The sequence below is a fragment of the Hyla sarda genome, chromosome 3 (genome assembly GCF_029499605.1).
Source record: "Hyla sarda isolate aHylSar1 chromosome 3, aHylSar1.hap1, whole genome shotgun sequence".
Taxonomy (NCBI): Eukaryota; Metazoa; Chordata; class Amphibia; order Anura; family Hylidae; genus Hyla; species Hyla sarda.
Genome location: NC_079191.1, coordinates 403,061,188 through 403,084,921, shown reverse-complemented (window position 1 = coordinate 403,084,921; position 23,734 = coordinate 403,061,188). Strand labels below are relative to the sequence as shown.

Sequence of the window (23,734 nt, the reverse complement as noted above, 5' to 3'; positions counted from 1 at the left end):
AGAAGCTCATAAGTACTGGAAGGATTAAGATTTTTAATAGAAGTAATTTACAAATCTGTTTAACGTTCTGGAGCCAGTTGATATATTAAAAAAAGTTTCTTCCTGGATAACCCCTTTAAGTGGGTGGTCACAAAACATACAGTGGGTCCCGTAAAATCCAGCGCCGTCCCACAAATCCCTGAAGTGACACAAGGGACTGATGAAATGTCACTGGAGGAGATGAAATGGCAAAGGAGGAACCATCTTTAAAAGCTGTGAAAAAATTTAGCAGGAGCGGGCCGGATTGGACATCCGTTGCAGGAGCGGTAAGGAGTGGAACTGACATCTTGCGGGAGCAGGATTAAAAATGTACTCCAACCCAACTTCGCTCCGTGCCAGATGACTGCCAATGCGGGGCGGAGGCTTGTGACTTCACAGCCATGCCCCCTCAATGCAAGTCTATGGGAGAGGGCGGCCGTCAAGCCCCCTCCCATAGACTTGCATTGAGGGGGCGTGGCTGTGACGCCATGAGCGGGGGATAAGATGTCTTGGAGCGGAGTACCCCTTTAAGAAATTCGTCCTGAACAGGGGCTTTACTGAGCACTTCCCCAAACCCTCCTTCAGTTCTAGAGTGACAGCTCTTGTGGTCTCCTAAGTGGGTGATAGAGATGTCACAAAAAATGAAAGAGGGACAGGGTTTAGTACACAGAACTCTGGGCACTTATTTAGGCTCCACCCCCTGGGCATTTGGAATAGCAATGTTTGGGACACTTAAAGCGTTATTAGAACTATTTTAAAAAAAAATTGACATGTCATACATAATGTTAAAATTTTAATCATTCAGGGTCCGGGGGGGTTCAGACCTCAATGATCACTAGGATGAGGCAGAAGTGGCGCTTGGCTAAGTGCTGTTCTCCCTGTCTCACTGGAGATGAAGAGTTCTGTATAAATCTATGGAGGCCAACACCTGAAATGAGACAGGGACTCATGGACTTTGTCTCATTTCAGGTGGGACCTCATTTCAGGTGGGACCTTTTTTTTATTTCCCAGTCCTCTCCTATCAGCAGAATATAAGCCTTTTTGGTAATATGCAAATGAGATACAAGTGCCTAAACGGCATTCCCTAGCAAAGCAAAAGTCCTCAGGGTCTGCTTGCACCCGCCTACAATGTTTGACTGACAGCCACTAGATAAAGAGGACATGGGCTGAACTTACCTAGGCTCTTGTCGTGCTGGGGAATGCCCCCTGGGCACTTGAGCCTCATTTGCATATCAACAAGATGGCTTATATCTCACCCATGGAAAAGACTATGGAGATGAAAAAGATATGCCTGGAATCATAAGGACTGGCCATATGTAGCCATGTGCTTATTTACACTCCTATTTTCCTGCTGACTGGTCCATTTAAGGCTACGTTCACACTGTCAGCTGTCTCCGGCAGTGTGAAGCCCGTTATTTTAGGATCAAGAAAAGCTGGAGAAAAAAAATAGTGCTTGCACCGTCTTCAGGACCAGTTATTTGCTGTTATGCTCCAGCAAAATTACGGCCGGCAAACTGCAAAAAAAAAAAGGAGTTTGATGGCTGAATTTTTCATGAAAACCTGTATAACTGCAACCTCAGATATGATTACACTCCTCTCCCCATCAGCTATAATGGGCTGTCAGGAGTTTTGATGGCCAAAAACAGTCAACAGATTCCTTGTAATGTGTTTCTAAAAATGGGCAAAAACATCCAGGTGTTTTTATGCTTTAAAGACTTATTTCCACCATATAATGTGATGTCATATCTCTACAATACTTCATTACTCTGTGACTGCTACAGCCAGAAGGCGTGCATGCTGTAGATCGGCAAAGCCTATTTAACCAGTGAGCTTGGAAGGAAAACATGATTTTATATCTCTGTAACCCACCATTAGAAAAGAGACAGCTATCATTTGATTAATGGGCTGTCCATATCTGCAGCTCAGAACATGATCTAGAGCTAAAGAATTCTCCTTAAGGATCTATTCACACATACAGTATCCTGTGCAAGATTTGATGCTGTGCTGAATCATTTATTTTACATTGAAATCGGCAGTATAAAGTCCTGCGCATCAAATTTGTGGAGGATACTGTACGTGTTAATAGGCCCTAAATGGGCATGGTCATTAAAAAAACCTTTTGATATGTTGCAGAGAAATTTTAAAAGTTCTGATCGGTCGGGGTCCGAGTGTTCAGACCACGATCAATCATGAAGACTCAAACCCTGACTGATAAAAAGATTTGGCATGTTTTTTTTAAGGGGTAGTCCGATGAAAAACAACTTATCCCCTATTCACAGCATAGGGAATAAGTGTCTGGTCGACGAGGGTCCAACCGCTGGGACACTCTTTGACACTCCCATATAGAATGAATTGAGCGCATACTGCAGACAGCACCATTCAGGAGATTGCGGAGGTTACCAGTGTTCCGACACACAACCCCCCCCCCCATCAGACAGTAATCTTGTGGATAGGGGATGAAATGTTTTTCACCGGACCAACCCTTTAATTGACAGGTATACTTTAGGGGATTAATAAAAAAATTCATATAGAGAATGTCATTTAGTTTTCCTACAGTGCTGAAAGCGAGATCTGTTTAACTCTACAGAGATAGAGGAGTGGGTGCCGATCACATATCCAGGTAGGTTTGCCATGCTACAGTCTTGTCCGAGTAACACCACCATAAACCAAAGGCCATATTGGTTACCATCAAGCTTTTTCAGAAACACAAGTTTATGAAACGACAGTAACAACTTTTTATTATCATGGATTTTTATTCCCCTTACGGACATACTCTGAGCACATGCCGCACAATCCTCTCCGACATATGGAGAACGTTTGGTGAGATAAGTATAAAAATAATCAGAGAGGAGGCGACCAATGAGTCTCAGCTCCTGGAGCACATAATAATCTTCTGGAGGAACTTGGCAGCAAACTAGAATAATAAATAAGAACACACAGCAACATCTACAGGTGTTTGTTCTGGCCTTAAATACAATAAATCAAACTGCATAAAAAAAAAAAAAAGAAGAGAAGCCAAAGTATGGCTATATAAAAGTCATGCAACGCCTTCAATTTCATCCAGAATTTTCACACTATTGCTAACTAGACAGCACTTAAAGGGGTCATCCCAACTAGAAACCATAGTATTCATTAAAGTTGTTTGAGTTAGATCATCCCTATTTATTGGATGAGTCCTAAGACAATAAGATGATGAAGAGGAAGAAAGTCGAGACAAAGGGATAGGAATAGAAACTTTAAACTACATAAAGGGAATCAAATGGTAAAGGAGGAGAGGATATTTAAAGGGGTACTCCGGTGCTTATACATCTTATCCCCTATCCAAAGGATAGGGGATAAGAGGCCTGATGGCGGGAGTCCCGCAGCTGGGGACGCCCGGGATCATGCACGCGGCACTCCGTTTATAATCCAGGTCTGATAATGGTCGACCGCAGGGTCGGTGGCGTGTGACGTCACGCCTCCGCCCCGTGTGACGTCAAGCTCCGCCCCTCAATGCAAGCCTACGGGAGGGGGCGTGATAGCTATCACGCCCCCTACTGTTGGCTTGCATTGAGGGGCGGAGCGTGACTTCACACGGGGGCGGAGGCGTGACGTCACACGCCACCGACCCTGCGGTCGCCGGTAATCAGTCCCGGAGCAAACACGCTCCGGGCACTGATTATAAACGGGGTGCCGCGTGCATGATCCCGGGCGTCCCCAGCTGCGGGACTCCCGCGATCAGGCCTCTTATCCCCTATCCTTTGGATAGGGGATAAGATGTATAAGCACCGGAGTACCCCTTTAAATATGCTCTGGAGAACCCCTTTAACCCAATTTTCATTTTTGTGTTTACATTTTTTCCTCCTCACCATATAAAAGGTACTTCACATTTAGTTCCGAACTCTGTTTTCGGCTTCAGGTTCAGCAGCACCCCCTCAATGCAAGTCTATAGGAGGGGTGTGACAGCTGCCACGCCCCCTCCCATGAACTTGCATTGAGGAGGTGTGGCCTGATGTCACAAGGCCAACCCCAGCAGCGTGCCCATAGCGTTCGGAACTAAATGTTCCGAACACTGACCAGTGGAGTACCCCTTTAAGAGCCATATCTCTTATTTTTCCATCCACAGACCCATATGAGGAATTGCTTTTTGCACAACCAATTTTAAGTTGTAATTACACCTTTAAATTTTACCATATAATGTATGGGGAAACCAAAAAAATATTATTATTTGTGGGGCTAAATTGAAAAGGAGTCCAACTTTTGGAGGGTTTTGTTTTTACCCAGTGCACTTTATGGTAAACATGACACGTTCTCCTTATTCTGTAGGTCAAAGCGATTAAAAGGATATCCAACCTATATAGTTTTTCTATTATTGTCCTACTTTAAAAAACAAAAAAGTCAAAAAAAAATGTACAAATTTTTATTTTTATGTATATGGGGACGTATGAGGGTTCGTTTTTTGTGTCAGGATCTTTAGTTTTTATCAGTACCATTTTTGTTTAGGTGGGACTATAAATGCAGTTAGAAGCAGCTCAGGCAAGATGGCAGCCCCCCATAAAAAAAGTAAGAAAAACTATATAAAACTATTTACAAACAGAAAATAGAAACAGATTTAAAAAAATAAAAATAAAACAGGTCTTTGTATCCAACAATAATCAGAAATGCAGAAAAATGTAGGTCATCTATTTAGTTTAAAAACAAAAACAACGGCAGGACTTACCAATAGACAACATTGAGAGGTCCAAAAAATTTTCTTTGAATGAGATCGGCAAAGTATCTTTCAGTTTCCCTGCACGCTGTTCCGTTTCCAATAGCAACCGTAAAACAGCTGGAAATGGTAAGAAACAGAAAAAAGTGTTTAGTCTACAACATTACACAACATAAAAATACAATAGTAAATTAAACGAAAAGTAAAATAGTCATAGTTTTTAAAGTGGTCATACATGTTAGACCAGTGTTTCCCAACCAGGGTGCCTTCAGCTGTTGAAAAACTACAACTCCCAGCATGCCCGGACAGCCAACGGCTGTCCGGGCATGCTGGGAATTGTAGTTTTGCAACTCCTGAAGGCACCCTGGTTGGGAAACACTGTCTGCTGAGTTCACATCAGGTTTTTGCCATACTATTTTCAATCCTTTTTTCTAAAGAAAACCGTATGGCAAAAAAAACCGGATGGAACAGTATGGGAAAAATTAAACCGTATGCGTTTTTAAACTGTATACTGTTTTTAAAAGTGCATACAGTTCCGTCTGTTTTATAAAAATGGATAAAATGGATAATTTTGTCCATTTTTAATGGGAGGGGTGTTGGGTAGGGACTTTAGGCTACAAATGCGCATGTGCAAAGTAAAAACCATATACGTATACCGTTTGCGGTTGTAGTACGGTTTTTAAACCAGAGACAAAAACGTGGTCAACCGTATATAGTTTTTACTTTGCACAAATGCGCATTTGTATCCTAAGGTCCCCACCCAACACCCCTCCCATAAAAAATTGCCAAAATTATCAAAAACGTTTTTTTTTTGTTTTTTTTTTATAAAAACGGACGGAACTGGATGCACTTTTAAAAACAGTATACAGTTTAAAAACGCAGGGTTCACAAAACGCTGGGTTCACACTAAGTTTTTGCCATACTGTTTTCAATCCGTTTTTCCAGCGAAAACCATATGGCAAAAAAACGGATGGAACAGTATGGGAAAAAAGTAAACCGTATGCGTTTTTAAACAGTATACTGTTTTTAAAAGTGCATACAGTTCCATCAGTTTTTATAGAAAAAAAAACCATACGTTTTTGAAAATGTTGTACATTTTTTATGGGAGGGGTCTTGGGTGGGGACTTTAGGATTCAAATGCGCATGTGCAAAGTAAAAACGAATATGTTTTTCCCATATGGAACCGTATACATGTGCGTTTCCCATTGACGGCCATGTTAAAAAAAAGCGTATGCGGTTGCAGTAAACCGGAGACAAAATCATGGTCAACCACGGTTTTAGGTCCGGTTGTACGGCTCTCCCCTGCCGTATGCGCTCCTATATGGGGGAAAACGTGATGTGAACCCAGCCTTAGACAGCTGTTGGTCAAAGACTTGTTCATCTGAAAGCTATTCCTCCTGATCATTCCATCCTGCTCTCCAGCTTGTCAGAGGTGACAGGGAGAAACCAAGCATAAGAAGACAGGCTGAAGCTGCATCTTATGGGAATAGACGGACACTCTATAATGTAAATTATGGAACAGATGTTCTGTCACTGATCTATCACTTGCTGCACAGGACTCAAAGCAAGTGCAGTGATGAGACTCCACCCTCTATCTAAGCAAAATCAGAGGCATCATAGGAAAAGTAGGATGCATTAGGAGAGCCGTATTGAACTGGAAGAAGGAATCAAGATTGCAGACAACCAATAAATAACACTAGCTAAAATAGATACAGTGATCCCTCAACTTACAATGGCCTCAACATACCAGTTTCAACATACAATGGTCTTTTCTGGACCATTGTAAGTTGAAACCAGACTCAACATACAATTCTACAGACAGTCCAGATCTGCAAAACATATCAATAGCTGGAAGAACTGACCAATCAGAATGGACATTTCACTGGTAAAACCCCTGTATTACTGAAGCGTATGCACTGACTGGTGTCCGGTAGCGCCCCCTACAGTACAGGGAGGTATTACATGTTCTGTACACTTTACCTGTACCAGCGTTACCTGCTCCTTTGGACACCAGGTGAGGGCGACTCCATGTTACTTTTTTAGGACACTGTGTATTCTGTACAGAACCCTGAAGAAGACCAGTGTTTGTCAAGCAGGGTGCCCCCAGCTGTTGCAAAACTACAACTCCCAGCATGCCCGGACAGCCTTTGGCTGTCCGGGCATGCTGGGAGTTGTAGTTTTGCAACAGCTGGAGGCTCCCTGCTTGGGAAACACTGACATAGACAGTGATTACAGCTCCCAGCAGATCTTTCTTACTTTTATATGTAAGGATTTGCTTTATCTCTATTAGTTATCTACTTATTTTTCTTTAATCCTCACTTTTTCCTATTTTTGGATGACATTTTGGGCCTTTAGATCCAATTATCAGGTTTCCATAGAGTTCTGGTCTCAACATACAATGGTTTCAACATACAATGGTCGTCCCAGAACCGATTAATATTGTAACTTGAGGGACCACTGTATACCCAAAATCCTCCACAATATCCTTCAAACAATCTATGCTGCACAATGTAAGGAACAAAAAAAAGCTGGGGTGTTTCTATAACTCCATTTCCATAGCACGCATGGCAACGCAATCCAAGCACTTTCCAATTCCCATTGCTTCCCGAGTGACACCACCAGGGGGTTCTGCTTTTTGTTTATTCCAAGTCCCATTAAAAAGGCCTGAAACTTTCACCTTGATAAACAAACGACGACGCAAAATCATTAAGTGCGCTCTTCGTCTTTACGCGTTGACCTAGCTTTCATGATCGCATTCGGCAAACACAATTACCCAGGACTGCAGCCCACAAAACCAGGGGTCAATGTAATTAACATATAATTGATCAATTAGCTTCTCTCCAATTATCCCTCCGACAACTCTTCCTTTGATAGGTATTGCCCTGAACACATGACGATTAGCTCCGATGTAATTATGACTGCGCTATCTATTATGTATCGCCCTGCAAATTAACCTATTTCTAATTATCAGACAGGCGACGTGCTCAGACGCTCATTGCCTCTTCTAGGCGGCCATGGAATTGCTGCAATGTCTTTGGTAGGTGAATAGAAATATAGGCCTCGAGCTGAGAAGGAAAAAAAAAAAAAAAAGATCACCTACTGAGAATAATGACGCTTTTTTTTAAGTGTCAGATGGCAAATGCTATCAAAAGATGATTTTCGACATTACTTCTGTTTCACCATGACTTCCCTATAGAGCTACATGTCAAGCAGAACATAGATAGACATGGTAGACAATTCGATTGATCATTGGGGTAAAACCTTAAAAAACATGGCAGAAAAAAAATATTCCTTATATCAAAAAAAAACTTTTGATATTTTATAGATTAATTAATGTATGCAGAATCATTTTCCATTAGTATGTTATTAAAAAATATGCTTCTTTCTACTTAATTTTCCACTTTGAAAAAATGACCACAAGGGGTCTCCCTACCAGTCCTGGCGGCAAGACTTTTTTTTTTTTTTTTTTTTTTATAGATTTCAGACTGCAGCCGGGACACAGAAAAGCTCAGTACTGCTCCCTGCCTGTCTGTGTCCCGGCTGCAGTCTGAGATTTAGGACTCCAGCATTAGTCTAAAATGTAATTTAAAAAAAAAAAAAAAAAAAAGGCTTGCGGCCAGGACTGGTAGGGAGATCCCAAATGGTAATTTTTTTCAAATTAAATAGAAAAAATAGAACGAAGCATATTTTTTAATAACATACTATTGGAAAGTTATTCTGCATGCATTAATCTATAATATATCAAAAGTTGTTTTTTTGATGAAAGGTACCCTTTAATGAATAAGGGATAAGCTAGGCTTTCACACAAGCTTAAAAGGGCATTCCGGGTTTAAACATCTTATCCCCTATCCAAAGGATAGGGAATTAGATGTATAATCACAGGGGTCCTGCCACAGGGGACCACCACAATCTCTGTGCAGCCCCCATCATTCTGTGCTGGGCACTGCTTCCGAGGCGGGGACGTGATGTCACGCCCACGCCCCCTAGTGTCGTCAGGCCACGCCCCCTCCTTTAGACATGAATGGAGTGGGCCTGGGGTGACATTACGTCACGTCCCAGTCTCGGCAGCAGCGCCCGGCACAGAATGCCGGGGGCAGCATCAAGATAGCGGGGGTCCTTTGGATACGGTATAAGATGTAAAAACCCAGAATACCCTTTTAATACAGAAGACTAGGGATGCAAGTCCTGTCCCGGATGCAGGTCTACAGACATGGATTGAAGGCATTATAGTGAGCTGTCAATTTGGTTTAGTAACCCTGTGGTTTGGCCAGGGCAAAATACATCTGAATAAGTGGCCTAGGGCAGCAACGATAAATCAATATTATCAAGGAGAAACAATAATGGAAATTGTTGTCAACGATTCCCATTATTGATTCATCGGTCATTTGATTAGTTGTTGCGCCCCGACCTGTTAATTTGCCCAATCTAGCTGACGCCCCCTCACATGAGCCTCATAGCAGGCTGGTGCTTGAAGTAGGCCAAAAGCCTAGGGTTTGTAACCCAATGCCGACACCAGCGTTTCAGCCTGCTATGGGTATTACGCATGGAGATGTCTGCTGAATCGGGCAAATGTGCAGGAGGGACCAGGATAGAGGATGAAGCACCTGTTATATAAGGTTTGGAGTTTCAGGTGTTTTTCTCCGTTCTTACGTTTGTTACATGATGTTATAGAGACATCATGATGTTTGTGATGCCAGAGGAAGCAGTGCGTCAAATTGTGCCTTACGTTATATAAGTATTATAAGGTTATACAGTATTTTCCTCTTATATATAAGAATTTCTATGGAATAGCTGATTCTACAGGGGTGCTACATATATCAGTCTGTGCATCAGTGCTCCCCAACCTGTCACTCTTCAGCTGTTGTAAAACTACAACTCCCATCATGGCCTGACAGCCTGTATATCAGTCACTCCCAACCTGACGCTTTTCAGCTGTTATAAAACTATAAGGCTCGAGCATACTTACCGTATATACTCGAGTATAAGCAGAGTTTTTCAGCATGATTTTTCGTGCTGAAAACGCCCCCCCCCCCCCCCCTCGGCTTATACTCGAGTGAACTCTCCGCCTGTCAATCCCTTCATCAGTGGTCTTCAACCTGCGGACCTCCAGATGTAGCAAAACTACCACTCCCAGCATGCCCGGACAGCCAACGGCTGCCCGGGCATGCGGGGAGTTGTAGTTTTGAAACCTATGGAGGTCCGCAGGTTGAAGACCACTGCGGCCTTCGTCATCACCCAGACACCCACTTTAGTTTTCTACTCACCTCCCCTTGGTGGGAAGGAAGGGTGAGCTGGTCCGGGCCATCTATGCTGCAGGGACCGTCCGGTGAGGAGGGTTAGTCGTTCCGGGCTGTACATTTTCACCGGGGGGGGGGGGGCCTCTTCTCCACGCTCCGGGCCCGGCCTAGTGACGTCGCCTTGACGATGCACAGGGACGTTCATGCGCGCCCCTGTGCGTCGTCGTCAAGGCAACATCACTAGGCCGGGCCCGGAGCCCGGAGAAGAGGCCCCCCCCCCCCCGGTGAAAATGTACAGCCCGGAACGACTCCCCTCCTCACCCCCCCCCCCCCCCGGTGAAAATGGACCGCCCGGAACGACTAACCCTCCTCACCAGACGGTCCCTGCAGCATAGATGGCCCGGACCAGCTCACCCTTCCTTCCCACCAAGGGGAGGTGAGTAGAAAAATAAAGGGGGTGTCTGGATGATGACGAAGGCCGCAGTGGTCTTCAACCTGCGGACCTCCAGAGGTTTCAAAACTACAACTCCCAGCATGCCCGGACAGCCGATGGCTGTCCGGGCATTCTGGGAGTTGTGGTTTTGCAACATCTGGAGGTCCGCAGGTTGAAGACCACTGATGAAGGGATTGGCAGGCAGTGATGATGATGAGGGTCTGGATGATGACATGGGGGGATGATGTATTTCCCACCCTAGGCTTATAGTCGAGTCAATAACTTTTCCTGGGTTTTTGGGGTGAAATTAGGAGCCTCGGCTTATATTCGTGTCGGCTTATACTCTAGTATATACGGTACTTTCATTTCTGCTAACCTTTTTATTTTAACATTTGGGCCATCTACACCCTTTTTTTTTTTATTATTTTAATGCTTTATTTCACCTGACCTTTTTAATTCTCTTCTTCCCCTAAGTCAAATCTTTTTCTCTTGTTGTGACTTGTTATTTTTCCACATTATCCTTCTTTTCTTTCTTCGTTATTAGAACATATGACAATTACTTGTCTTAATAGACTATTCATTAGACCTTACTAATGGTAAGTTTTAAAGGCACATACTTAATATAAAGAATGTTCTATTTTTGGCTAAATAATTTTTTTTACTTTATCGTCTTCTAATAATGGCAACTTTGTTTGCCATATGACTAAGGCTGATACCAACGAGAAATGCTCATATTAATAGAGGTGTATAACTTTTAACAGCTATACCTGGAACGTTTCCTATGCCTTTTTTGTATCATACTGGATATTTTTCTCTTCCGTTAGGAATCGATACCTTTTTGTTAGCTTTATATGACAAGTGATGTGATACTCATATTATGTAATGTGGATTTCGTATTTTTTTCCTTTCAATGTTACTTTTCTCTTTGTTGGAAAAATCTTTAAACATTTTAACAAATAAACAGTTATAAAAAAAATATATATATATACAACTCCCATCATGCCTTGACAGCCTATGTATTAATGTCTTCTTCTTATCACCACAGATAGAATTAAAATGAAAGGTGACACCAGTGTATGCATAAGGCAAATTCACAATAGGTGATGTTTACAGCTCAGTCTTCCCCTCCCTGTGGGATAACCTCTGAAAAGGTCATAGGGGGGAATTTTATTTACCGTTTACATGTATCAAATTTATAAAATGGTCGCAGGGCATTTGATAAATTTGGCACAGGTACACATTTCCTAAAATTTTACTTCAGTACACTATTCTGTAAGGTTTACCTGTTGTAGAATGTTATCCCATTGCCCTAATGTATATTTGCAACTATGTGGAGGTGTTTGCAAAAAAGGCTGAAAAGTTTTTTTTTTTTTTTTTTTTAAAGGAGCAGTTGATCAATCTCTGATCACTGCAAAAAGGTAAACATGTCCCACTACATCAGTCATTCCCAACCAGGTGCCTCCAGCTGTTGCAAAACTACAACTCCCAGCATGCCCGGACAGCTGGGGGCACCCTAGTTGGGAAACATTGGTCTGAGCACATGTGGTAGTGATATTGAAAACAAAATGAGAAAAAAAAATTGCTAAATATTGATACATTGACTATTGTAGCTTGATATGGAACAGTACAGAGATGGGGCAGAGTTAGGATGGGTTCACACTGCGTTTTTCAACTACGGTTCCCGCATACGTTTTCTATCAAAAACCATATGGGGAAAAAAACGGATGGAACAGTATGGGAAAAAGTAAACCGTATGCGTTTTTAAACAGTATACTGTTTTTAAAAGTGCATACAGTTCCGTCCGTTTTTATAAAAAAAAAAAAAAACATACGTTTTTGAAAATTCTGTCCATTTTTAATGGGAGGGGTCTTTGATGGGGACTTTAGGATTCAAATGCACATGTGCCATATGGAACCGTATACATGTGCGTTTCCCATTGACGTCCATGTTAAAAAAAAGGTATGCGGTTGCAATACGGTTTTAAAACTGGAGTCAAAACCGTGGTTGAACACGGTTTGGAGTACTGTTAAAAACCGTATTGCAAGCAAACCTTACGCAACCATTTTCAATACCGTTCACTAATGAAAACGTATGCGGGAACTGTAGTTGAAAAACGTAGTGCGAACCCAGCCTTAGGCTCTTTTCACACCACGTTTTTGTCAGTCCAGCAAAGTATAAGTTTGCAGAATTCAGAAGACACATACAAAAGTGGACACTATATAAAAGAAGCACTGCAGAATTATTTGTTTTTGCTTATATAGTGCAGCATAGGCTATTATTGGAGAATAATGTAGATGTTCTTCTGTATTCCTTGTGCTTACCTGTCTTGCTGATGTAAAAGACATGACATTTCATATATTTTGGATACAAATCCATCACTGAAATACTTAAGAATGCTGGCTACGTTTCTCATGAATCCTTTGGCTTTGCAGAGAGAGGGTGTGGAGGTAAACTGATCAGAATCATAAATAGTTTGAGGTCATTTTACATTAAGAGCAGTTTTGATGCATTTCTTTATTCCCACGATGTTTTGGAAAAATATCACCATAAGGCAACAGTGATTTGACCTACAATCACAATTACACAGGTGTTTCATGCGTTGAAGCCTTACTGCATTTTCATTGAATTTTGGCTTTTGTTTTTTGCAAAGTCACAGAATAAATAACATATTTTTACTATGATTTGTACAATTGAGGTAAATATCTCAACTTTTGCCACAAATTAGGGCAAATCACAGCAAAAAAAACATGCAATGTGTGAAAAGAGCCCCTGAGAACTGTATGACTACTATATATATCCTGGTCCCATAGAAATTTCAACAGCAGTATACAGATCTGGGTGGGAAAGGGAGCGATCTGGGAGCTAGCAGCAGTGATTCAATTGGCAATGAAGTCATCCTATACAGTAGTTCATAAGAAGTGAGCTTCCCCTTACATATTAAGCACTATGAAATTTTGTGGGTAAGACTGCTGCTCACATGACCCAGTTTTAGTAAAGAATTTCATGTATGCAGAAGTATTGGAATGAAAGAAATGGTGTTGTAGGTCTCGTGATGGGGAGTGTGCATGATATGAGCAAAAAAGAAAAAATGGAAAAACTCTGGAGTGCTTCTTTATGTGTATCCTGTAAGGGTGGATGCATTGAAAGTTTTTTTTTTTTTTTTTTTTTTTTTTTTTTAAGAAAAAAGGACAGGTTAAACAGACAGCAAAAACAGATACTTTTTGATGCCATTCAGCACAATTTATCTTCCTATACATTGAATACATTTTTTTTTTCTTTTTGTTGCTGGATTCAAACAGAAAGCAATATATATCGTTTTTAGCTAGACAGAACAGCAAGATGGGTCTGCGTTATCCTTTTCGGCAAAAATAAAAAAAAAAGTAGGAAAAAAAAAAAACAGAAAGTAACGTACACCTATAAAACAGAGACATTTTGGACACAAATTTCATAACAGAGAATGTGGACACAAAGTGCGATGTTCAGATGCTAAATAGTATGGTTTCTGCTTCAGGCTCTGTAAGCATACCTGTATCTCCAAAAGACTTTAAAAAATGTAAAAAAACATCATGATTTTGTTACATTGATGCTTTAGAGTGGTGACAAGGTGATTTTCTTTCGTGAGCCTTTGAGAGTTCCCTTAAAGGGGTTCTCCGGTGCTTAGACATCTTTTCCCCTAGCCAAAGGATATGGGATAAGATGCCTGATCGCATGATCCCCGCTGGGGACCCCCGTGATCTTGCATGCAGCACCCCGTTTATAATCAGTCTCCGGAGCGTGTTCGCTCCGGGTCTGATTACCGACGACCACAGGGCCGGCGGCGTGTGATGTCACGCCTCCGCCCCCGTGTGGCGTCACGCTCCGCCCCTCAATGCAAGCCTATGGGAGGGGGCGTGATAGCTGTCACGCCCGCTCCCATAGGCTTGCATTGAGGGGCGGAGCGTGAAGTCGCACGGGGGCAGAGGCGGGACGTCACACGCCGCCGGCCCTGTGGTCGTCGGTAATCAGACCTGGAGCGAACATGCTCCAGGGACTGATTACAAACGGGGTGCTGCGTGCAAGATCACGGGGGTCCCCAGCAGCGGAACTCCCGCGATCAGGCATCTTATCCCCTATCCTTTGGATAGGGGATAAGATGTCTAAGCACTGGAGAACCCCTTTAAAGGGGTACTTCACTGGAAAAAAATGTTTGTTTGTTTTTTAAATCAACCGGTGCCAGATAGTTATACAGATTTGTAAATGACTTCTATATAAAAATCTTAATCCATCCAGCACTTATCAGCTGCTGTATGCTCCACAGGAAGTTCTTTTCTTTTTGAATTTCCTTTCTGTCATGACCATAGTGCTCTCCGCTGACACCTCTGTCCATGTCAGGAACTGTCCGGAGCAGGATAGGTTTGCTATGGTGATTTGCTCCTACTATGGACAGTTCCTGACATGGACAGAGGTGTCAGCAGAGAGCACTGTGCTCAGACTGAAAGGAAATTCAAAAAGAAAAGAACTTCCCGTGGAGTATACAGCAGCTGATAAGTACTGGAAGGATTAAGATTTTTAAATAGAAGTCATTTACAAATCTGTTTAACATTCAGTTGATTAAAAAAAATGTTTTCTAGTGGAGTACCCCTTTAATAGTGTACAGATATTACTCTCCATCCCAGAGCTGAGCTGTTTGCCAGTAGTACACATGCATGCACTTCCTTTCCATTACTTGTCTGGCCAACTACAGGAGAGAACCTATTCCTCCCTGCTGTGACACAGTGCTGGTAAAAGTGCACTGGACTGAACAGGCTGTCACTGTGCTACAGGACATAGATAGCATGTGAGGGGGAGGGAAAATAAATAAAAAGAGTACCGGATGCACTTAGCCTCCAGTCTAAGCAGTGAGCAGCTGATGATGGAGAGATAAAGGGTGGGGGAGAGGGGATTATATTCAGGAGGCAGTACTGTATACATAGCAAAAACACAAGGATTTACACAAGGAAAAGCTGCCCAGAAATTTATAGGTGATAACAGATATGAAGATTGCCTTGATTTACCTTTAAGCCATAACATGGACTATCTGAGGTATAGCATTGTCCCTGTGGAGAGAGAAGGCACATAATGCCTTCAATGTCCTGGATAACTCCCAAAAACACAGGGCACCAAGCACCACTTGAGCATTCAGTCTGCACTTCAGGAGAGAAACAGAACAATTAAACAAACTTACTTAAAATTCAGCAAAAGTCTTTTAATTTTCTCGGCTTCATGCATGCTGCGCCCATGTCCTGTGTGCAAATACACAACATCTGTATGGAGAATCTGATCTGAAATAAAAATATAATAATAGATGTGATTATAAAGCTATTAAGAATCATAGTGACCCTACAGTTACAGCAAACTGGCATTAATATTCAGGAACAACACTGGGAAAGGGGTGGAGATAAAATCTGAGCTCCTCTTCTATTGCAGGAATACATTCTGATTTCTTAACATAATATCACAACATAATACAGTGATCCCTCAACTTACAATGGCCTCAACATACAATAGTTTCAACATACAAGGGTCTTTTCTGGACCATTGTAAGTTGAAACCAGACTCAACATACAATGTACAAACAGTCCACATCTGTGAAACGTGTCAATGACCGGAAGAACTGACCAATCAGAATGGGCATTCACTGGTAAAACCCCTGTATTACTGAAGTGCATGCACTGACTGGTGTCTGGTAGCTCCCCCTACAGTACAGGAAGGTATTACATGTTCTGTACACTTTACCTGTACCAGGGTTAGCTGCTCCTTTGGACACCAGGTGAGGGCGACTCCATGTTACTTTTTTAGGACACTGCATGTACTGTACAGGACCCTGAAGAAGCTCCTGTCCTCTACATAGATCAGTGTTTCCCAAGCAGGGTGCCCACAGCTGTTGCAAAACTACAACTGGGAGTTGTAGTTTTGAAACAGCTGGAGGCTCCCTGCTTGGAAAACACTGAAATAGACAGTGATTTACAGCTCCCAGCAGATCTTTCTTACTTTTATATGTAGGGATTTGCTTTCTCTATATTAATTATCTACTTATTTTTCTTTAATCCTCACTCTTTCCTATTTTTGGATGACATTTTGGTGGCTTTAGAACCAATTACCAGGTTTCCATAGAGTTCTGGTCTCAACATACAATGGTTTCAGCATACAATGGTTGTCCTGGAACCAATTAATATTGTAACTTGAGGGACCACTGTATCACAAAAACGACTGATGCTAAAGCGACCCCTCTATAGCCATACTTTATTTTGGGAGTTCTGCAGTGAAGTACCACTAACTCTCATTCCCTCATTAATGCCCTTACTTTTTGCTTTTTGAGAATAAGAAAAACACCCAGATACTTAAAAAAACTTTTTTTTTTTTTCATATCAACTGGCTCCAGAAAGTTAAACAGATTTGTAATTTACTTCTAATCAAAAATCTTAATCCTATCAGTACTAATCAGCTACTGAAGTTGAATTGTTCTTTTCTGTCTGACAACAGTGCTCTCTGCTGATGACACCTCTGTCTGTCTTGGGAACTGTCCGGAGCAGGATAGGTTTGCTATGGGGATTTGCTCCTACTCTGGACAGTTCCTGAGACAGACAGACAACTTTAGCAGCTGATAAGTACTGGTAGAATTAAGATTTTTTTAATAGAAGTAATTTGCAAATCTGTTTCACTTTCTGGAGCCAAAAGTTGATATGAAAAAAAATAGTTTTTCACCGGAATACCCCTTTATTGGTACTGACAACCTGCATTGGGGGAGAAGAATATAGAAAAGCACGTATATCATCGATGAGTATAGAGACAAAAGACATACTCACTGGTAGCGGAAATGATGGCCAGTTTACAGCCATGCTTGTATCCAGGATCAACACCCATTATAATCCGCCCTCGCACCGGACTTGCAAGGAGCAATTGACGCAAATTTCTCCCAAACATCATGATGGATTCCTTCTCTGCATCAGATGTCAACTTTGAACTGTGGGCATACAAGGGAAATACAAGCTGAATACTCAGGAGTCACTAGTCAATACAGGTATACAAATAATAACTATGGGGGAGATTTATCAAAACTTGTGCAAAGAAAAGTTACCCAGTTGCCCATAGCAACCAATCAGATTGCTTCTTTCATTTTGCAGAGGCCTTGTTTAAAATGAAAGAAGCGATCTGATTGGTTGCTATGGGCACCTGGGCAACTTATCCTCTACATAGGTTTTGATAAATCTCCCCATATATATATATATATATATATATATATATATATATATATATATATACACACACATACACATACAGTGACCCCTCGACCTACGATGGCCCCGACATACGATAATTTCAACATACGGTGTTTTTTTATGTCGGGGCCATCGCATAAACGGCTATCCGGCAGCGCAGACTGCTTCAGCTGCCACCGAATAGCCGTTTACGGTGCCCCGTGTGGTCCGCTGACGATCACTTACCTGTCCTCGGGGCTCCGGCGCGTCCTCTTCAGGATCCCCTGCATCGTCGGCGCTCTCCATCGACGTCATCACGTCGCCCCACACGCTGTCCCGTCATCCAATAGGAGCGGCGTGCGTAGCGACATGATGGTGGCGACGGAGAGCGAGGATGCTGGGGAAGCAGAGGCCTTACCGGAGCGTCGGGGACGCGGCGACGGCGACATCCAGGGCAGCGGTGACGAGCGGTGACGGTCCAGAGCGGCGGGGACAGGTGAGTACAACTTTCTCTAACAGTGGTCTACAACCTGCGGACCTCCAGATGTTGCAAAACTACAACACCCAGCATGCCCGGACAGCCGTTGGCTGTCCGGGCATGCCTGGTGTTGTAGTTTTGCAACATCTGGAGGTCCGTAGGTTGTTGACCACTGTCCTATACTTTACATTGCACGGATCCCTCAACATACGATGGTTTCAACAAACGATGGTCCATTTGGAACGGATTACCATCGTATGTTGAGGGACCACTGTATATATATTTATTTATTTATTTCATTTAATTATTATTATTTGATTAAAACAGGAATAAAACCTAAAAGTGTTCATACACGCACAACCATGTCTCCAAGTATAGCCAATGAATTAAAATTCTTTTAAAAGGGGTACATTGGCTATACTTGGAGACATGGTTGTGCGTGTATGAACACTTTTAGGTTTTATTCCTGTTTTAATCAAATAGGAATAATGAATATATATATATATATATATATATATATATATATATATATAAATAAATCAACTGGTACCAAAAAGTTGAACAGATTTGTAAATGACTTCTATTAAAAAAATCTTAATCCTTCCAGAACTTATTAGCTGCTGAATTGTACAGAGGAAATTCTTTTTCTTTTTGGATTTCTTTTCTGTCTGTCCATAGCATGCTCACTGCTGACACCTCTGTCCATCTTAGGAACGGCCCAGAGCAGTATAGGTTTCCCATGGGATTTGCTCCTGGTCTGGACAGTTCCTGACACAGACAGAGGTGTCAGCAGAGAGCACTGTGGTCAGACAAACAAGGAAATCCAAAAAGAAAAGAACTTCCTCTGTAGTATTCAGCAGTTAATAAGTACTTGAAGGATTAAGATTTTTTAATAGAAGTCATTTACAAATCTGTTTAACTTTTTGGCACCAGTTGCCAAAAAGTTACCCCTTTAACACCTTTAAAGAGTACCCCTTTAACATCTGATAGCGGTTTTCTCATTTTAGGAACTGATGGCTGAGCTGCAGTACCTTCAAAGTCCTTGATGGGGTGCAGTTGTCTTTAGAAAAAAAAATATCAGAAAGAGCCATGGCACACAGCTGTCAGCTGTCCGGGCATGCTGGGAGTTGTAGTTTTGCAACATCTGGAGGACCACAGTTAGGAGACCACTGCTTTTTATCAGTGTTTCCTAGCCAGAGTGCTTCCATCTATTCAGGCATGCTGGCAGTTGTAGTATTGCAACAGATGGTATAGAGCGGCTACAGAGAGTGCAGCTTGCTCTAGAGCTAGTGTTTCCCAACCAGCGTGTCTCCAGCTGTTGCAAAACTACAACCTCCACCATGTTGTGAATTGTAGTTTTGCAACAGCTGGTGGCACACTGGTTGGGAGACACTGCTCTATACGATCAATAGGTTGTACAGAGCCATAACTGGCTACTCCAAGTCATCTATGGGGAAGTACCATACCTATGTACAGTGCCTTGCAAAAGTATTCACCCCCCTTGACTTTTTTCGCATTTTGGTGCCTCACAACCTGAAATTACCATGGATTGTTTGAGGATTTTAATCATGGGAGGGAGGGGAGTGATGTCATGTGGGGGTGGGGCTATTACTTCACGAGCTCCCTTTGCTGGCTCCAGCATTTAGAACAGTTTGTTCCAAACGCTGAGCATCGGGGTACCCCTTTATGTCTGACCACAGATTTTTCCATTGGATTGAGATTTGGGCTTTGACTAGGCCATTCCAACACATTTACATGTTTCCCCTTAAACCACTCAAGTGTAGCTTTAGCAGTGTGTGTGGGGTCATTGTCCTGCTGGAAGGTGAATCCCCGTCCTAGCCTCGAATCATGCACAGAGCAGTACAGGTTTTGCTCAAGAATATCCCTGTATTTAGCGCCATCCATCTTTCCCTCAACTCTGACCAGTTTCCCAGTCCCACAGCATGATGCTGCCACCACCATGTTTCACTGTGGGGATGGGATTCTTTGGGTGATGTGATGTGTAGCGTTTTCTTTGATGGCCGAAAAGTTTAATTTTAGTCTCATCAGACCAGAGCACCTTCCTCCATACATTTTGGGAGTCTCCCACAAGCCTTTTCGCAAACTCACAACTTGCCATTTTGTTTTTAGCTGAAAGTAATGGCTTTCTTCTGGCCACTCTGTCATAAAGCCCAACTCTATGGAGCGTACGGCTTATTGTCGTCCTATGTACAGATACTCCAGTCTCTGCTGTGGACTCTGCAGCTCCTCCAGGGTTACCTTAGGTCTCTGCCTCTCTGATTAATGCCTTCCTTGCCCGGTCCGTGAGTTTTGGGGGGCGGACGTCTCTTGGCAGGTTTGCTGTTGTGCCACGTTGTTTCCATTTGGTTATAATTGATTTGACGGTGCTCCTGGGGATCATCAAAGATTTGGATATTTTTTTTTTTTTTTTTTATAACCTAACCCTGACTTGTCATTCTCAACAACATTGTCCCTTACTTGTTTGGAGAGTTCCTTGGTCTTCATGGAAGTGTTTGGTTACTGATGCCTCTTGCATAGGTGTTGCAGCCTCTGAGGTTTGTATATGTGATGACAGATCATGTGACTTAGATTGCACACAGGTGGACATCATTTCACTAATTATGTAACTTCTGAAGGGAATTGGTTGTACCGGAGCTTTTTATGGGCTTCATAACAAAGGGGGTGAATACATATGCATTTACCTATTTTCTGTTTTCTATTTCTAAACAATAGTTTTATTTATATATTTTTTCATTTCAACAACTTAGACTATTGTGTTCTGATCCATCACATAAAATTCAGATTAACAAAACATTGAACTTAAAGGGGTACTCCGCTGCTCAGCGTCTGGAACAAACTGTTCCGATTGCTATAGCCGAGAGCTCCGCTGCTCAGCTTCTGGAACAAACTTTTCCGAACGCTATAGCCGGGAGCTCGTGACGTCATAGCCCCGCCCCCTCATGACAAGTCTTTGGGAGGGGGGCATGACGTCTGCCACGCCCCCTCCCATAGACTTGCATCGAGGGGCGGGGCGTGACATCATGTGGGGACGGGGCTATGACGTCACGAGCTCCCGGCGCCGGCTCCAGCGTTCAAAACAGTCTGTTCCAAAAGCTGAGCAGTGGAGTACCCCTTTAAGGCTGTAATGTACCAAAATACAAAAAAAGTCAAGGGGGGGGGGGTGAATACTTTTGCAAGGCACTGTATGTCCCTAATATCATACAAATACAATTGCGTCATGTTCCTTTAGATTGAAAAATCTTCATTGCAAACAGTACAGGTATGGCAGTACAGTGGTCCCTCAACATACGATGGTAATTCGTTCCAAACTAGCCATCGTTTGTCGAATCCATCATATGTTGAGGGATTCATACAACACCAGGCCTCCGCTGGGCTCTCCTGGTCATCTCCGGTCCTCTGCTGTCTTCTCCGGTCCTCCGCTGTCTTCTCCGGTCCTCTGCTGTCTTCTCCGGTCCTCCGTTGTCTTCTCCGGTCCTCTTCTGTCTTCTCCAGTCCTCTGCTGTCTTCTCCGGTCTTCCGCTGTCTTCTCCGGTCCTCCTCTGTCTTCTCCAGTCCTCCGCTGTCTTCTCCGGTCTTCCGCTGTCTTCTCCGGTCCTCCGCTGTCTTCTCCGGTCCTCTGCTGTCTTCTCCGGTCCTCTGCTGTCTTCTCCGGTCCTCTGCTGTCTTCCGCAAGGTCTTACTGGGCCTACGTAGCGACGTCATTACGCCGCTGTGTACGCCATTCCTATTGGATGACGTGCGCAGCAGCGTATTGACGTCATCGGAAAGGGCCGAGAAGACACCGGAAGACCAGCGCTGGACCCGGAGGGCACCCTGGAGCATCATGGAGGGGTAAGTAATACTTACCGCACCACACTGGGGGACATTAAGCTGCTATCCGGCAGCAGCTTAAGCATTTTGCGCTGCCGGATAGCACTTAATGCGATGGCCCCGACATAAAAAAGCATCGTATGTCGATTTGATCATATGTCAGGGCCATCGTAGGTCGGGGGGTCACTGTACCTGCAGGTCCATAGGGGACTCCAAGTAGCACCACAATGTTCTAAATTTCGCAAGAGGAGCAAAAGTCATTTTTAGGAAACGAAAATGAAACAAAACAAAGTCACTTTAGATTTTTTTTTTTTTTTTTTTAAGAAGCCATTATAGCTGCATATTGCATATTCATGCCTCAACCCAAAAAATTCAGGCGGTATCCTATAACGCGAGTATTGACACAGCAAGCAACTAATATGGCAGGATCCGACAAACTAAGCGCCAAGATATTTCAGTATAAACTTTATAAACTTATCTGAATAAAAATCCTACAAAAACACGCCAGGCGGTGCCAAGTGCAACAATCTCAGGTTTTCAGACGTGAAAGACAATATGGACTTGTAGAAGGCGGGGTGAAGAAATGTGATGAAATAACAGGCCAGTAATTCCGCAGATCTATGTGAATATTTCCCCACCTGTCACTAAATAATAAACTATTTCCCTGGCACCAGAGAGTGTGGAAAAGGTGTCCTGGTACTGGGTGTTCACAGAAAGCTATTACTGCACCGCTCAGGTTTATGGGGCAACTTCATGTCTGACTTGTTAAAAAATAAAATATAATCATAAGGGAGATTTATCAAAACCTGTCCAGAGGAAAAGTTGCTGAGTTGCCCATAGCAACCAATCAGATCCCTGCTTTCATTTTTCAGAGGCCTTTTAAAAAATGAAAGCAGTGATCTGATTGGTTGCTATGGGCAACTGGTCAACTTTTCCTCTGGACCGGTTTTGATAAATTTCCCCCAATAATAGTAATAATACTAATAATAATAAGGAATTTGTTTAAAAAAAAAAAAAAAAAGTAACATGGAGGAGGGGAAAATATTAAGAATTTACCAAAGTTGCTCATCTGTGTGATATTCCACTGCACTTTACATCTTAAATAGAATAGTAGAAAACAGCACTCACTATTATTTGAAGATAAAATCTTGAATACTTAAAGGGGTATTCCATGAAAAAACTTTTTTTTTTTTTTTTTTTTTCCATATCAACTGGTTCCGGAAAGTTAAACCGATTTGTAAATAACTTCTATTACATTTTTTTTAATCCTTCCAGTACTTATCAGCTGCTGAAGTTGAGTGGTTGTATTCTGACTGACAACAGTGCTCTCTGCTGACACCTCTGTCTGTCTCAGGAACTGTCCTCATAGTACATAACTTGCCTCATAGTACATACTGACCTGTATCTAACTTTGCATACTGGAAAGGACAGAGTAAAAAAAAACATGCTAATAAGGTCAAAATGCTCTAAACTGTTTTTCATATTTTCCTTTAGGGTGTGGAATAAAGGGATATTGAAGCTTAACATCCAACAATTATCACTTATTAAGCACTGTTTTCCCATAAAACTTTATGGAGCCACAGCGCGAATGCTCGAATTAATGCTTAAATGGGACCTGTCAGATTCAAAAACTTTTCATATGTGGTACAACTTGGCAAAACATTAACCTTTCTGATATACTTATGGTGATAAAAAAAAGAACACTAGGGGTCCCCATACCATCCAGAACATAATCATGTTCGGCTGCAGCATCATCTTTGTCCAAGCTAAAGCACAGGCTGGAACAAAGTCCAGTAAGTGAGGGGGAGATTAGCCCTCCTCTGTGCTCACTCC

General features: G+C 42.5%; 1 protein-coding gene across 5 annotated transcripts in view; it reads right to left on the bottom strand.

Annotated features, from left to right (window-relative positions):
* The window catches only part of SRBD1 (S1 RNA binding domain 1), a 264,119-nt gene that overhangs the window by 155,892 nt on the left and 84,493 nt on the right, over positions 1-23,734 (bottom strand). For all 5 annotated transcript variants that reach the window (XM_056568118.1, XM_056568119.1, XM_056568121.1 and 2 more), the window contains exons 14-16: positions 17,200-17,357; positions 15,579-15,675; positions 4,718-4,825 (exon numbers count right to left, since the gene is read on the bottom strand). In XM_056568118.1, coding sequence (XP_056424093.1) covers positions 4,718-4,825; positions 15,579-15,675; positions 17,200-17,357 — 363 coding nt within the window. The remainder of the gene's footprint in view (positions 1-4,717; positions 4,826-15,578; positions 15,676-17,199; positions 17,358-23,734) is intronic.